The sequence below is a fragment of the Polistes fuscatus genome, unplaced genomic scaffold, assembly GCF_010416935.1.
Source record: "Polistes fuscatus isolate 324 unplaced genomic scaffold, CU_Pfus_HIC Scaffold26, whole genome shotgun sequence".
In the NCBI taxonomy this organism is placed as follows: Eukaryota; Metazoa; Arthropoda; class Insecta; order Hymenoptera; family Vespidae; genus Polistes; species Polistes fuscatus.
The window spans coordinates 1,947,065-1,963,306 of NW_025113103.1; the positions used below are offsets into that span (position 1 = coordinate 1,947,065).

General features: G+C 36.5%; 2 protein-coding genes across 10 annotated transcripts in view; both read left to right on the top strand.

Annotated features, from left to right (window-relative positions):
- Nucleotides 1–12,701, top strand: part of LOC122518817 (E3 ubiquitin-protein ligase highwire-like) — a 202,245-nt gene extending 189,544 nt beyond the window's left edge. For 2 of the 9 annotated variants that reach the window (XM_043637920.1, XM_043637929.1), the window contains 23 exons: nucleotides 1,500–1,722; nucleotides 1,930–2,292; nucleotides 2,391–2,597; nucleotides 2,703–2,908; nucleotides 2,991–3,141; nucleotides 3,232–3,601; nucleotides 3,682–3,883; nucleotides 4,012–4,202; nucleotides 4,496–4,567; nucleotides 4,887–4,976; nucleotides 5,340–5,569; nucleotides 5,657–7,201; nucleotides 7,270–7,441; nucleotides 7,535–7,920; nucleotides 8,006–8,135; nucleotides 8,212–8,618; nucleotides 8,699–8,813; nucleotides 8,886–9,502; nucleotides 9,598–9,969; nucleotides 10,041–10,265; nucleotides 10,427–11,199; nucleotides 11,299–11,666; nucleotides 11,743–12,701. In XM_043637920.1, the coding sequence (XP_043493855.1) occupies nucleotides 1,500–1,722; nucleotides 1,930–2,292; nucleotides 2,391–2,597; nucleotides 2,703–2,908; nucleotides 2,991–3,141; nucleotides 3,232–3,601; nucleotides 3,682–3,883; nucleotides 4,012–4,202; nucleotides 4,496–4,567; nucleotides 4,887–4,976; nucleotides 5,340–5,569; nucleotides 5,657–7,201; nucleotides 7,270–7,441; nucleotides 7,535–7,920; nucleotides 8,006–8,135; nucleotides 8,212–8,618; nucleotides 8,699–8,813; nucleotides 8,886–9,502; nucleotides 9,598–9,969; nucleotides 10,041–10,265; nucleotides 10,427–11,199; nucleotides 11,299–11,666; nucleotides 11,743–11,858 (7,531 nt within the window). In that variant the 3' untranslated portion in view covers nucleotides 11,859–12,701. The remainder of the gene's footprint in view (nucleotides 1–1,499; nucleotides 1,723–1,929; nucleotides 2,293–2,390; nucleotides 2,598–2,702; nucleotides 2,909–2,990; nucleotides 3,142–3,231; nucleotides 3,602–3,681; nucleotides 3,884–4,011; nucleotides 4,203–4,495; nucleotides 4,568–4,886; nucleotides 4,977–5,339; nucleotides 5,570–5,656; nucleotides 7,202–7,269; nucleotides 7,442–7,534; nucleotides 7,921–8,005; nucleotides 8,136–8,211; nucleotides 8,619–8,698; nucleotides 8,814–8,885; nucleotides 9,503–9,597; nucleotides 9,970–10,040; nucleotides 10,266–10,426; nucleotides 11,200–11,298; nucleotides 11,667–11,742) is intronic. The other 7 variants (XM_043637921.1, XM_043637924.1, XM_043637925.1 and 4 more) reach the window with 7 other exon arrangements.
- Nucleotides 12,702–13,029: 328 nt separating this feature from the next.
- The window catches only part of LOC122518818 (WD repeat-containing protein 47), a 54,788-nt gene continuing 51,575 nt past the window's right edge, over nucleotides 13,030–16,242 (top strand). The window contains exon 1 of the mRNA XM_043637933.1: nucleotides 13,030–13,123. The gene's annotated coding sequence lies outside the window, so the exon portion shown is untranslated. The remainder of the gene's footprint in view (nucleotides 13,124–16,242) is intronic.

Genomic DNA, 16,242 nt, shown 5'->3' on the forward strand with positions numbered 1-16,242 from the left:
TTGATTATGAACTCGAATAAAGGATACCTCAGACCTAACATCTTCGTCGTAGCTTTTCATAATAGTCGTAGATTTTGTCTAAAAACGTTTTACCTTCATATCTCTTCCCTTTTATGAGCACAAACCTGACCATTTAATTTCCCATGAGAAATTGCGCGTGTCCGTAGTTGAAGCATCCCATCCTCTTACTTCAGTATACCTATTCCTATGTCTCTACGACGCACATGTGCAACTACCATTCATTCATAACGTGCTTCTCAAACTGGGAAGCACCTGATGCTATTTGAAGTGGCCATTTTCGAAATGGCCACGTGCTGACCATACGTCAGCCAGCTGTGGAGGAAATAGAGTGAGAGTGAGCGAGAGAGAAATATACGGCGACCTTAAAGCCGCACAGTCAATTTCGAACGATCGATCGTAGAATCGCATGTCCCCCGTCAGGTTTTACCCATCGAAAGCTTTTCACGTTTGGATCATCGATCTGCTGTTACCTCGCATATTACTTACTCGATGGAACGCGAAATATAATTTTGCCGTAGGATCCTGCCCCGAGGTTATTTGTTATAATCGTTCCTGACAAATTTACCTTTTCAAAAGTGTAGAATAATAATCAAGAATATTCATATACCTTTATTTATCAACTTTTCAGTATCTACCGTTTTCATAATATATATTAAATTTCATATTAAATTGTTGTCTCATATTAAATTAAATCAAAAATACTAAATGCTATTTAAACAAATAAAGGTAGCCTTAAAAAATATTTTTATCGAACCTTTTTTTTATTGCAATGTATAGTCAATCAAAAAAAGATCAACTTTTGTTTAAAGTATTTTTGTGTCAGGTTATCGCAAGTATTTGAAAAATCGTGACTAGAGTTATGTGGGACACCCTGTATATTCGAAGATTCATTTACAGATTAAGAAATGATGAAATTAGATGAAAAATACGTATTCGGGAAGATTATCTGCTACGTACGATTTGTTTTCGATTTGGGGATTCGACGAGAAACGAGAATCGAAGGCTTACAGTTAATCTAAATCTATAAGGTTACTAAGTGAGCGACAGTTTGAGGCTGCTGAGAAGAGAATTGCGATGTGATTACACCTTATTAGGGATGAGTCGATCGTTCGTCAGGGGAAGCAGCGATTGTCTGGCTGTTAGAAGAGCATCGTCCTCGGTTCTGTGTGATCTATCCAAGCGAGTTCAGCAGCTAGTACCAATTAAGGATATCGCGAGTCTGAAACTTGTTCTAACGAACCTGTTACCTGCATTCATCCTCAATTTGCCCAAGTTTTTTCTACTTTATCCTTTCATTTCATTTTTGCTCGAATTGGCTTCCTCATCCTCCTCCTCCTCTTCTCAACCCCACCCAAAAAACAAATAGAAATTGTTTAAGAAATTGTCTTCATTTTCAAATTATCTGACAACCTGAAAAAATCACAACAGATATGTAGTGAACAATCGCATTACAGTTTATTTCTTTTGATTGATTTCAGTTGTCACTCAAACGAACGACTTTTCTTGAGAGATTTCGTTTCCTGTTCACCCGGCACGAGTGGAGGTAGATTGGCGAGATGGCTTCAACCGGACAGCTTTGTGGATCCATCCCAGTGCGAGGCTCTTTATTCGAGAGAGGAAATGAGATGCGGATGGCCCGCTATTGTAACCATACTCACCAGGGACCAATACGGCGAGATTGTGCACGTGCCCGGTTTGAAGGTGAAAAGCAATTTTCAATAATTCATGACACCGAACCTCTGCACTCGCTATATATGTGTGTGTGTCGTGAAACGTGTGTTGCTTCTTATCTGGAACAACGTAACAAAATTTGCTGTTTCCCCATAATATTACTGTCATTTTATTATTTTTCTTTTTATTATTATTATTATTATTATTATTATTATTATTATATTATATTTCCGTTAGATCGAAGTAAAAGCAATTCCCATCGACAAAATGGATCTAACTGGTACGGATCAAGGTAGAAAAATTCGTCGAGTTTCTCAATCGGATCCGTTGACCTTCGGTGGTCATCCTCAACCGAATTTGGACGTGCCGTATGAGGCTACGATAAGCAACAAAATGTGTTTCTATTCGATTACCATGATGAAGGCCTACGAAAATTATTCCTTCGAAGAGTTAAGATTTATGTCACCGACGTTTAAAAGATCAAGCGAGAGTATGCTGGTCAGACCGAACAATGATGGTAGTTACAGTGCCACCTGGACACCTTGTTCAGTTGGCTGGTATTCTTTAATGATTACCGTTGATGGTTACAATATGGAAGACGTGAGTTGTTTATTTGAATCTTCCTTTCTTTTTTTAAATCTTTTTTAAAGATTCTCTTTGTTCTTTATCAAGAATTAGAGGATTATTATTTTCTTTAGAATTACAAGGTTGAAGTGAAGGAACCTCCTCAAGGTATGCAGCCACCGGCTCAAAATATCGTCAAGAAACACCAGCAACAACCGAGCAAAGTTAGAAAGTTTGTTTCTAAAAATAGTGCCGGCTTGAGAATCAGGGCCAATCCTTCCTTGCAGAGCGAACAAATAGGTTCCATTCCCATCAATGGTACCATATCGTTTGTGGACGAGGTAAATCTTCTTCTTAAACGTTTATTCGTTGCTGTTGTTGTTGTTGTAGCCATTGTTGAAACGACTATCAAACTTTTCGATTACAATTTCTATCGATCTCTCAAGGTACACAACGACGACGGTGTATGGCTGAGATTGAGCGCGGAGACCATAAAAGATTATTGCAGTAGCACTCAGTTGGGAGCTTGGTGTCTGCAGTACAATCAACATCTAGGAAAAACCTTATTACTTCCAGTAGAGGAACCTAAATCGATTTTAGATCAGGCCATAAAAGATATCATTCTTCGGAAGAGAGTGGATTCTGGCGAAGAGTAACTAGACTTTTATATTTCTCCCCTCAGATAACTCGATTTAACGCGTACTCAAACGTGTGTGTCTTCACCTCGTTTTCAGCAAGAGGCAGTCGGTCCGTTTGGCGAGTGGTAAAAACATGGTCGTCGTGAAATGCGGAGCCTCGGGACACAATATCAGAAGCAAACCCAGTCTGAAGGCTGCGCTAGTGGGAATGTTGGTTCTTGGAAATACAGTCACTATTTTAGAATACGTAAGCATTATGATTATTTAACCAAAAAAATATAGAAAGAAAATGTTGAAGCGTTACCACGAATTTTACCGTTCGTTGAACACTTCACAGTTCACCAATAACGAGGGTGCTTGGGCTCGTATCGATGAGGAGTCGGCAGCTAAATATTGCTTCGACAAGAATCGTTGTATCGAGAGTGAGGTTTGGTCCCTAGCGATTAGTAAACACGGAGTGGAATATATGAAGTTCGAGCAAGAACCGGAACCCGATCCGGTGGAAAAGAAAATAGCATTGCCCGATCATCAGTCTGTGCCGTTGAAGGATCAGAAGAACAAAGGCTTTGATTTTTCCGTTCCATCCGTTAGTCACGAGGGTTTCAACTTTACAACGCAAAACTTTACTCCAGGTACGGGAGAGTCTGGGGAAAATACCAACACGAATCCCTTTGTTTTTGGATCGTATAATCAGCATGATTCACCAGGTACACGTTTTCGATAATGAAACAGGGGAACAATTATAAATTTGTTTAATGCATTCTCGTCATTGATTCGCGTTTTACAGGCAGCGAAAAATTCGCATTAGACAAGACGGACGTCTCGCCGAAGTTTTCAAAAGCCCACTCGAAAGAAAGGGTCGTTAAGGAACGGGAGAGGGAGGGTGGTGGTGGTGGTGGTGGTGGTGCTGGAGGAAAGTTCAGCGTTTTGCAGAAATGGTTGAGAGGAGACGACAAAACTCACGCCGAGAAAAAAAGTTCTCCGGGCAGGTAAGTGAGCAAACAAAATAATCTTCAATCCCATTTTAAAAAAGATTTTTTCCTGCGTTTCTAATTTGTAAAATAACCGATTGACAAGAGTTAACTCGGACAAATATTAACAGTTTCGTATTCCGCAGAGATTTCTCTGAATTCGTTGGCGTATCCGTGAAGGAATTAGTCAAAGCAATGGGGGAGAGTCGTGCGAATGGAAACGGAGCAACACCGCCGGAAACACCAAGGAAAATGTCAAGAAGCTCGTCACCAAAGAATCCCCAAGGTGGGTCACCACGATTTCCAAGCCCATCCTCTAGTCCGGTTCCGATACCCGGTACGTATTTAATATCAGTTACTTGCTCAAAGGATTAACTACTGCCCTATTATACCTGCCCTGTTTAATTCATCACTATGATTTCACTTACATTATTTCATTTTGTTCTGTGCCATTGCTATAAAAAAGGAATCTTTTTCCATACCCTGAGAAATTCGGTTCTCAGACTCTCGGGTATTTTGTTTACTAGCACGTTAGAATCAAAAAGTGCGATTTTTTATGTCATTTTCTTTTTCCAAAGTATATCATATTTTCAATTAGTAGATGTATCCAAAATTTGACGTTTGTCTTAGCTGAACCCGGTCAACAACCAGTTGGTTTTGGTAATCATCTACATATAACTGCTGCTAGTGCTCCTGTATCAGGTACTGAATTGTTCTTCCAAAGCTAGAATTTGCTCGTTTAAATTGTCTTAATATTTAGTAAATAATAATTCAAATTATAGCGATCACACACACACAACTCCTTATCGATTATTTTTTTCTTTGTGCATTAGTGCATGAAAGTAGTGTTAATATTTGATACGAATGATTTATCTGTTGTAGATTTTCTTGCTTTGCTAGTTTGTTCATTTCGTAATCACTATATCAATTTACAAATAAAGTTAGTAAACTATTTGATATATATATAATTGATATACTTGACACATCACATTACATTCATCAACTAATGCAAACTTACCAGGTGGGAAGTGTTTGGTAGCAGGGGGGGACAGTGTTAGTAGCAGCCCAGTGCTCTGCGGTTCTCTTCGAAGTGTTGGTCTATCTCCGTTAGGTAAGAATACTAACACCCATTCATACTCAATAACTCTACACGAAAATGACATGAGTGTTGTGTTGACGAAGAACCTTTGATGTTGCATTCATTCCATTACCATTCAAATCATTATTCATCAAATTAATCAGAATGATATAAATCATTTTATTTGTAAGAAAAATAAAATCAGCACGAAACAATTTTTTGCACGATTGTTTTATTTTCTAAGTTTATACAATGATACTGTTAACGTTTAACTGTTTATTGAAAGTAATAAGAGGTGAGATAATATGATAACATGGCACGCTAATAAGAAATAATTACAAATTATTATTATGATTATAAAACACGATTAAATTAAGAGTTATATTTTTGACGAAGTCTCAGGTGGAATGATCGATAGTATCACGTCCCAACGAAGAGGATCAACTCAAAGTGATACAAGTGCTTTGGTTAGCAGTCTAACTCAAGATCCTTCTCAGTCTCCTAACGGAATTAGTACTACGGCAAATACTCGTGATCTTTCACCGAGTCCTAGTTGCAGTTCATTGCATATGAGATCGGAAGGCAGTATAGCAACACCACCTGACACGCCAAGAAAAGATGGCGTGGTAAGATTTTTGTATTATTTCCATTCAAATTTCTATCACGATAAACTAGATAAAACAAACTAAGCAATATACTTGTTACATTTTTAGAATTCTCAAGACAGTCCACGTAAAGTGTCGCAAGCACAAACGCAAACGAGTCCGGAAAGTGCAACCACTGCTATGAAGGGACACTTCAGCATTGGTTCGTCGGGAACGAAAGAGGAACGTCATTCGCCGAAATTGAGTAAACGAGATCACGCGAAAGTAGTGAAGATCAGAGCGAAACGTGCAATGTCACCAGCTAATACAAATCAGTTACCCAATCCGTCGCGAGCATTAAATCTGAGTAAAGATAAAGTTAAGGAAGCTATAAGTCCCTCGGTAGCTGAATGTTTAAGAGCAGTATTCGCTGCGTTTCTATGGCACGAAGGTATAGTTCACGATGCAATGGCGTGCGCAAGTTTCCTTAAATTTCATCCAACGTTGCCGAAGGAAGGTGCCGTCGTTGTTACCAGACAACCATTGGTACAATCCAACGACAAGGAGAAACAGGAACAAAAGGCAAGGCAAAGGCATTCCGTGGAAGTAACAAATGCTGGGAATTACTTGCACATACAAGCCAGTACCTTGGAAACTTTGACTCGTTCGGCTGCTAATGCTAATGCAAATCGAAATAGAAAGAAACAAGAAGTTACGATAAAGGAGGAAATACAATCCAGTGGTAAATTAGATTCACTTCCGGAATTTCATACGGTCGCTGTTCTACCACCGGCCTTGAAGAGTTTAGTATTCCTTTGGGAGGAACTTAGTACGAATTGTTTACAAGCAGTCGAGCAACAATCCGTTTTACCAAGTCCAATATCTCAGATACAGACGATGAAACTGGCTAAGTGTCCGGCGCCTGAGAAACGTCTGAAGGAAGATAAAGTGAAAGATAAAGAGAAGAAAGGTAGCAGAAAGAAAAAGGAATGGAAGCCTATTGGAAAGTCTAATGCGTCTGAGGGTCTAGGTACTGGTATAGAATCTGAAACTATTTGTGAACTTTGCGGGTTGATGATTCCCCATCCAGTGACGTATCACATGAAAAAGGTACACCCTGGTTGTGGTTGGAGTGCAGGTGGCAAGGGATACAACAGTGATGGTAATTATTGTGTCGGATGGGCTGGGAATTGTGGGGACGGCGGCGTGGGCGGTTATTCGTGGTATTTGATCTGCGACACTTGCCGGGAAAAATATTTAACCGTGCGGAAAAATAAATTGGCTAAGAATTTTATCAGCGGATTGTCGAAAAATAAAAATAACGACAGCAAACCAGTATCGCCAATTACTAGTCCCAACGGGTTCGACACACACATCATTATGAAAAATAATGCCATGTTTCTATTGGACCTGGCAAGTGCATCCGGTTTAAGCATTCCGAAACAACAGAGACGACCGTCTCAAACTTTATCCTCCGTAGCAGAAAATTACAGTCCACCGGAAGCAACTGGTCCGTTTCCACCAACGGGTCCGTTTCAATGTTTGCAAGCGTTGGGAATTCACAATTCGCAAACTCACGATGAGAGATATTACGAAGAAACTTTAAGACGACAAAATGGTCAGCAAAATCTTTACGAAGGAACCGTTGGAATGTTTAACACTACAAACGGCAGAGTAAGTTAAACAGTTTTAATAAACTATTATCACAATTTTCGTTTAACCTTTAATTATATCGTTTCCAGCCATTATCCGAGTGTCCTGTCAGCGAAAGCGACAATGAAAGTGGAAAAAATCGAGGAACATTCCATAGATCAGTATCAATGTCTACGGGTGCACCCTGGGCTAGAAACAGTAACGATGGAAGAATCGTAATGATGCGAAAACGAAATTATAGCGGCAGTGAAATGAACAATGGTGATAATTCAAATATTTCACTTGAAAAAAAATAAATCATTTGATTATTTAGATAATATAGAATATTTTATCTATATAAATTGTATATTACAGATGCTGGTTCATCACTGTTATGCTATCCATCAGCTGCTCTTCAAAAATTAGTTCCGTCTATGGATCAATCCGCAATAGTTTCTACGAGTCAAGCAGAAACAGCGAATAACGATAGAATAGAAATTCTCATGAGACCTGTTATGTTATTTGTTCTTATGCAACACAATTTACAACACCTACAGATTGCGATGAAACAAGCATTACGACGTGCCGCGTGCAGGGTTTATGCGATGCAAGCTTTAAATTGGTTATTACGAAGCGTAACTCAGCCAATTTGTTTACACGATTTACTTTGGTGGTTCGTATCTTCCCTTACTCCGGTAGTATCACCTGATACTTCGGAACAAACCGAGGAGGACAATAAATTCGAAAAGAAAGATGATCATGTACGTATATCAATTAATACGAATTTTTACTTAATTCAATTACTTCAAAGAAAAAATATTTACCAAACATACTTCGTGATTTAAGGATATGGCAGGTACGCGTGAACATCCTTTGGGTGACTTATTAATAGCAGGTGAAGCTGTTAATCCTTTGCCAACAGCATTTCATACCTTATTGCAAACAATTGCTGATCTAATGCTTTTACCCCCGCCAGGTTTGTTTTTCTAATATCAAAAGTGTTCGTATCTTTTTTTTTGTATTCTTTATATTATACGAAAAAAAATTTACAGGCTCGCCGTTACAACACGCCGCTATTAAATGTTGGTCGATTAGATTTACACCTGCCGATCATATGTTTCTTCATAGAAGTCACGTTTTTAGTAACATTAGTAAAATTTTGTCACGATCTGAGGAAGAGGAAGATGTTATAATGAGCATGCACGAAAGCCATCAATCGATGTCCTCTCAACAGATTACCGGATGCGTTGAAGTTTTGAAAGATTTAACAAGCGGCGTGAAAATCAAGGCATCCAGTAGACAATCCATGATAAGCAGTTTGACTGACAACTCAACCGAAACATTTTGGGAATCCGGCGACGAAGATCGGCACAAAACTAAAACTATAACTATTGTATGCGCTGCTCATTCATTCCCAAGAATAGTTTATATTCATATTGACAATTGTCGAGATTTAACAGTGAGTTTTGTTACAATTGTTATAACATTGTGTTAATAATTTTATTCGACGAATTGTACCATTGGATTATATCGTTTTAGCACAAGGTATCCAATGTGGTATTTCAATCGGGAACTATTGTCGACGAAATGGTCAAATTGAGAACAGTTGAAATTGAAAGTAGATCAGTTGGATGGATAAATTGTTCGATCACTGGTAAGTTTCGAATATAATCATTATTTTTTAACGAGTAATATATATATATACATTGTAAATTAAATGATATAGATCCACGTCACGTCGTTATTGGGCTGGAATTCAAGGGACCCGACAATTCCCTTCGCGTTCGTCAAATTCGAATTTTGGGAGAAGTCAAAGGAGAATCTTTAAAAATTGGAAAACAATTAAGCACGCAAATGATTCAACAGAAGAATTGCGAAACGGAAACGTTGAAGGTATTTCGTTTGATCACGTCTCAGGTATTTGGTAAACTTATACAAGGAGAACAACCCCAACAACCTGAACAAACGGAAGGTGGGAACGGAGATATAGAAGATAGCAACGATCTAAGAGAACACATGGTTGGAATTTTGTTCAGTAGGAGCAAATTAACGCATTTACAAAAACAGGTGTGCAAGCATATTGTCCTGGCTATACAAAAAGAAACAATTCGTATGAGAGAAGAGTGGGAATTGTTGTTGTGTTCTCCGACACCTGCCAATAGTGTAATAAGTGACAACAGTGATTTACCAAAAACAGCTGATACATATTGTTTCGAAATGCTTTCGATGGTTCTCGCTTTAAGTGGCAGTTCTGTTGGACAACATTATTTGTCGTATCAATACGGTCTGGTTAAAGATTTACTTAGTTTATTGCATACCGGATCTGCTAGAGTGCAACGTCAAGTACGTATTTGTATCTTTTTATATTTTTTTTTTCGGATAATAACCTACACGTGGCTCAAGTATTATTGGATTTGTTGTTTTTGTTCTGTTCTTAGGTGACGTCTCTTTTACGGAGAATTTTACCAGTAATCAAGCCCGAGATTTTAGCTACTGTCATTGGTATCGAACGATTACCACCAACGGATTTCAGTATAATAGCTGTTGCCAATAATGGTCTTACACAGTCGTCAGATTTCGATGATAATGCAATTGGAATACTTGACATTTTTTTAAGTTGTATCGCTAAAGCATTGACTGTACAAGTTAAGATTAAAGGAAAAGAAAATAATGGTAAAGCTTTGCAGACAGCTTCACTGGCGACTAGTATACATCCGAAAAGTTTTGTTGGCGAAAAATGGTGGTTAAGGGGATGCATGACTCGAAAATTAGCCGAAGTTATAATTCAACTTTTAAAGGACATGGCATCTGTATGCATTGTTCACATTATTTTCTAAAGTGTGTTTAAATTAATTGTAAATTAATGGATTTCTTTTTACAGGGAAAGATATCAGAGGCATGGGCATCCGTAGCTAAGGCAGCTATCGCTGAAAATATTTTAAATTTGACAAGATTAAGTGAAAAAAGTCGAGAACCGACAGAGTGTCTGCGAACTCCAACATTGTGGCTGGCTCTTTCTTCCTTGTGTGTTTTAGATTCTGATCACGTGGAAAGATTATCTTCAGGACAATGGAGTGCTTCTGAAGGACAACCCCAACCTCCCAGGGTTAGTCTATTCATTTATTTTCAATTTCTCATTGAGATAATTATCGAAAATCAAAAATTTTAACAGGTTTCATGTAATGATTACAATTATTTTCAAATATCTAACATATATACATGTATTTTATAATTATAACTATGAAAATATTTTGTTAACTTTACCAGCCAACATGTAGTAATCACGATGACGGCGAGACAACAGCTATCATACAATGTAACGAATGTGGAAATTTATGCGCCGAATGCGATCGAGTTTTGCACCTTCATCAGAGAACAAGGATGCACATTAGACAGGTCTGTAAGGAAGAAGAGGAAGCTATTCGTGTTGATTTACACGAGGGCTGCGGAAGAACGAAACTATTTTGGATCCTAGCATTAGCAGATAGTAGAACATTGAAAGCATTGGTAGAATTTCGAGATGGTTCACCGAGGAAACCAGTTGGTGTCACTTCTGGCATGTGTCGATTTTGCGGAACTACCGGAAATACGGGTCTATTAGCAATAGGAAATATTTGTGCTGATCACGATTGTCAAGAACATTCCAAAAACGCATGCAACAAGGTTCACCCTTGTGGTCATATTTGTGGGGGAGTCAAAAATGAAAAAACTTGCTTGCCATGCTTGCACAGATGTTCAGCAGACAGTGATCTCAAACAAGATGCTGATGACATGTGTATGATTTGTTTCACCGAAGCTTTATCTTGTGCCCCAGCTATACAATTACAATGTGGTCACGTGTTTCACTTACATTGCTGTCGAAGTGTATTGATGGAAAAATGGGTTGGACCGAGGATAACATTTGGATTCTCCCTTTGTCCTATTTGCAAGGTACCGATGATACATCCGATGTTAGATGAACAATTGGCAAGCATCAAAGAGCTTTACGAGGATGTTAAGAGGAAAGCTTTAATGCGATTAGAATACGAAGGATTGCATAAGTATGCATTGTTTCTTTTTCTTGTTCACAAATCATATGCTAATATTTTGTTCAATTCTCAATACGATATTATTTATATACGTAATTATTTATTGTATAGAATGGAAGCAGCATTTGCACCAGGTGGACGGTTTCAAGATCCGGCAGCATATGCCATGGAAAAATACGCGTATTACGTTTGTTTCAAGTGTCAGAAGGCCTATTATGGTGGCGAAGCAAGATGCGATGCGCAGTTAGGCGGGGAATCTTTCGATCCTACAGAATTGGTTTGCGGAGGGTGCAGCGACGTGGCAAGGGCTCAGATGTGTCCGAAGCACGGGGCAGACTTTCTAGAGTATAAATGTCGATATTGTTGCTCGGTGGCAGTCTTCTTTTGCTTTGGAACTACCCACTTCTGCAACCCCTGCCACGACGACTTTCAACGAGTCACCACCATTCCAAAGTGTGAGCTGCCTTCATGTCCTGCAGGTATTCGAATTTTTCATTTATTTCTTTGTTTAATTATTTCTTTTTTTGATATTAAAACGATGAATCATTGTTGCAGGACCTAAAACTAAACAACTTGAAGGAGATGAATGTCCATTACACGTTAAACATCCACCGACCGGTGAAGAATTCGCTTTGGGTTGCGGTATTTGCCGCAATGCGCATACATTTTAAGCTTTCAACAAGATAATAATAGCACACAATTAGTTATATTGGTAAAGTGCTGGTAACGCTTTGTCGGTATTCATAAATTTCATTAATTTATGGATAATGCTCTTCAAGCGAATACACCATTTGATATAAATGTATTTCCTGTAGAATTTAAAGTCGCACGATATCACGAAAGACTATTTGTCACGTCGGTAATATTTGTCGAGGAGTAACTTAGGCTTTCTTTACAAGATTTTATAACTATCATAAAAGTGGAATTGTCGGTAATTATAATACCGTATGAAAACTAATTAAATAGATTCTGTTGTAAGTGAAAATCTAATAATGCGCGGATCTATAACATTGTTAAGAATCGCATAAGCCGTTTTTATCAATTACATTAGAAGAATTATATGTAAAGAATAACTGAGAAAGAAACATAGCGAGAGAGGGAAAGTGAGAAATAGAGAGGAGGAAATTAAATGTGCTCGAAAAACCAAACTTCCATATAAAATAAGAAGGTGGATTGGCATAGGCACACGGAGTGTAATCAATTTTCGTAAAGTGTTCTAAGGTAAGCGTTTAAAGTAATATAATTTAACTTTCAAACTTATTCAAGAGCTAATCGATTATCATCACACATGATAATCTTAAATAAATGATGGGTAATTAACTGTATATTTTAAGAATCATTCACCGTATAAAACGCTATAACATATTTACGTATAATAATATAAAAAGAAGAAGAAAAACAACTCACAATATCGTAAAAATACTCGAAATATTCTTGCGTTCCAAGAATTTTGTTCCTGCTTTATTATCTGTTTATTTTTTACATAAAAAAAACAACGTCGTATATATCTTAAATGTGTTCTTATTAAATTAAAATGATTTTAATATGTAGCTGTTTATATTGCATGCGTTCTATTATAAAAAGAAAATTATTATAATATATATTACAAGAAAAATAAGTAAATATCTCGTCTTACGCAAACTCGCGTCGTATTATGTTATAATTTAAAACAAACCAAAAAAAAGGAAAAAAAAAGAAAGAAAACGATGAATAAAACGATCGAGTGAATGAAAATAATCCAAAGTTAATGAATTAAACGTGTATCCTTTTTCGAAAATCATTTAAATTTGGCGCCATTTTGATTGAGCCTGGATTGATCCAATATGGCCGAGTTAAAACAGCGCCACTGAACGGCAGTCTGCCGTAAGACGTGCTAGGTGTAACGCGTGTGTTTGTGTGTGCGCGCCGATTCTGACGTTTTTCGCCTCGATCAGCGGTAAGTAGCCTTTATTTACGACTCGTCCAACAATAGTTATATAATTCTAAAGCCGTACGAGTAATACGTAATCGGATGGGAGTGATCGATTGGCGGGAAATACTTGATTCGTTCGTAACGTACTCCATCCAGTTCGCGATGTCTCTCTTTACTTGTAAGGCTGACGAACGATCATCATCTCCTACGCACGTTCCGTGCCACCCTGTTATAACAGAACGAACGGCTGTCAACTAGACCTATGTTTATTTTTACCACGAATTGCACCCAATTACAACTCGACCTCTAGCTTGATCAAGCCAAATAACATTATTCTCCTTTTACTCTGCGTTATCTTTCAGTCAAAGATTCATGTAAAATCATAAGTATTAGACTTATGCATTGTAACTCATCTACTTAAGTCTCTTGTCTCATTTCAACAATGTCGTCTACAGATAGTTCTTCTTAAATATTCTATTTTTCATCGTGATTATCAACGACAATTTTTGGACAAAATATATCTAGATTATAGTTTTTGTCTACTTTATAAATATATTTATATAGTTTTTCATTTATTTGTATGACGTTCTTAGTTTAACCTTACTTCGAAGACTAAACAATTTTGATTTGTAGAATTACGAGTGACTCTATGTTATGATTCAAGAGAATTTATTTCATTCTTTTTATATAAATCAAAAAATCAAGCTTTGTAATTAGATTTAACAATAAGTTATTAAGATTGATTTCTTTTATAGTCATTCAAATGATATGACAGTTGTGACAACTACAGATTCCGATAGTCAATTACAATCCTTTCATATTTTTGTGTTATTTATTAATAATTTAATACGATTAAATCTAAAAAATACTTTCTGTGCAATTTTTCATCAAGGACTATACATACAAATTTATTACACTAATAGAATATTATATTCATAGGTATATCGTTTTATAATAAATGTATTTATGTCAGTAAAGATAGGGGTGAAGTTAAGAAAAAGAAAAAAAGAAGGTAAGGGTAAGAAAAAAAAAAAGGGTACAAAGTGAAGGGCCATGCGCACGTGTTGATTGCGTTGGCGTTGCATTTTTGTGTTGAAAAGGTCGCGATGCCAATCTTTCGGTCTGAAAATTCGATGTTTTCGTTATGGGAAATAACATATCGTTAGTTCGTTTAAGGGATTTCACGTGAAACTGGTTTCACACACGTGCGCAGCACGCGGCACGAACGTACATTATGCTCGTCGTTGCATCTCACGCGTTGTTAAGACGAGAAAAATGCATAATTCAACATATGACACTAGAACAAAATTCGAAAATAATAATATCTATAGTATTAATTAATTAAACGAATTAAATTAAAGTTCTTTTTTTTTTTTTTCATTATCGATTGGCCAGTATAAGTTGAAATTTTATTTATTATAATATTTGAGAAGAAAAATATTTAAAAATTATTGAAATACTTTTTAAATTATTAGACGTACAATGCTATAAATTTGGTTGGAATGTATATTTTATTGGAGACTGATACCGTTATATTTTCAGGTATATAAATTACGGAACATGTTTTCATTAAAAAGCAATATTTTTTCCTACATATATATATATATATATATTTTTTTTTTCTCTTTTTCTTTATTTAAATTTAAAGCAATAACAGTATCCAATAAATCGATAAATATTATACCTAGAATTATATTTTGATTAATCCATATAAAATATCAAATATATTTGCCAATAAAAATAGCTGATATTCTCTTTATTAATCGATTAAATATTGTAACTATAATAACGATTAGTATTGATTTCAAGCACGTTTATAGGATAAATAACCGTGACTAATTAACACGTAAAGTATTACATTTGTAATTAAAAAGATAAAATTAAATACCATTAAGGGATATACTTTAGAAACCAGTTTGGACACCGTTCGTACCGTTATTTTTTCTTATAACTATACTGACGTTGCATTTTGAACACATGTTCACCTGACTATTTTATCTGTTTGTTAAAAACCCTTCATAATTTGTTCACATTTGTTTAGATTACTCTGAAATAATTGATTAAAATAAATGATAATAATATCACGCGTGAATAAAATAAAATAAGGATCGATTTGTAATCGATTATAACCAGTGTACTTATAAGTACACAGGATGAATCAATCTCACGTACTTGTGACGGATGCGTTGGTAGTTGAAATCGGAAGACACGTTCGATATTTCGTGGAACGTCTGGTAACTAACGTTAGCCTAAAATCTTTGTAGCATAACATCGAGTAAAATAACGATGGTAGTATGTTATGCCAGACTGACTTGAAAGCAGTTGCAAAATTGTCGAGAATTATTCGAATTATTTCGCTTCGCAGTTGGATCAGATTCGTTTAATTAGGATTTTATGTTAATACGACTGGTGCGGTTGATTCTAGGTCTTCGTCATCGTTGGCATGTGGCACGCACGTATAACATATATTTATATACATGTAGTAGTGACATCAACAAACTTGGCTAGACGATAAAGAAAGAGAAAGATGTTCTCACTCGACTCTTGTTTTAGTCTCTTTGAGATCTACGTTGGATCAACATCCACTGCTAATTAATGACGAGGAGTCTATTGGAATTTGTTTGCTTGCTTGCTTCCTTCCCCCCTCCCTTTTATTCAAATACAAGCACACGAATAAGCACGAATTGAAAAGTTCACAGGCTTTGGAAATGCTCTTCTTTCTTACCTTTTTTTTTTTTTTTTTTTCTTCCATTCGTTATACGGTACCATGTGTGTATATGTGTATGTGTGTGGGTGTTGTAGTTTTCACGAAGTTGAAACAAAAAATCTACCTGATGGATTTGGATCGTTAATTAGACTGATGTGTAGAATTTTTGGTTATTATCAATTTGAAAGATAGCATTTTTCAAAGAGAAATATCTCATCGATCGGAATTTCAATGAATCGTTTAGGTTAGATGCTTTATTAATGAGTACATTATATACTGGTATCTATGTTTCTTCGTGTATTTAGAAACAACAACATAGTACGAAGCAAGAAAGCAAGCAAGCAAGTAACCAAGCTTTCTATGTTGTCGTCTTTACAAAAAAACAAGAAGAAGAATTGTTCGAACGATCAATGGACTGAGTCGAGTAACGCGTGCC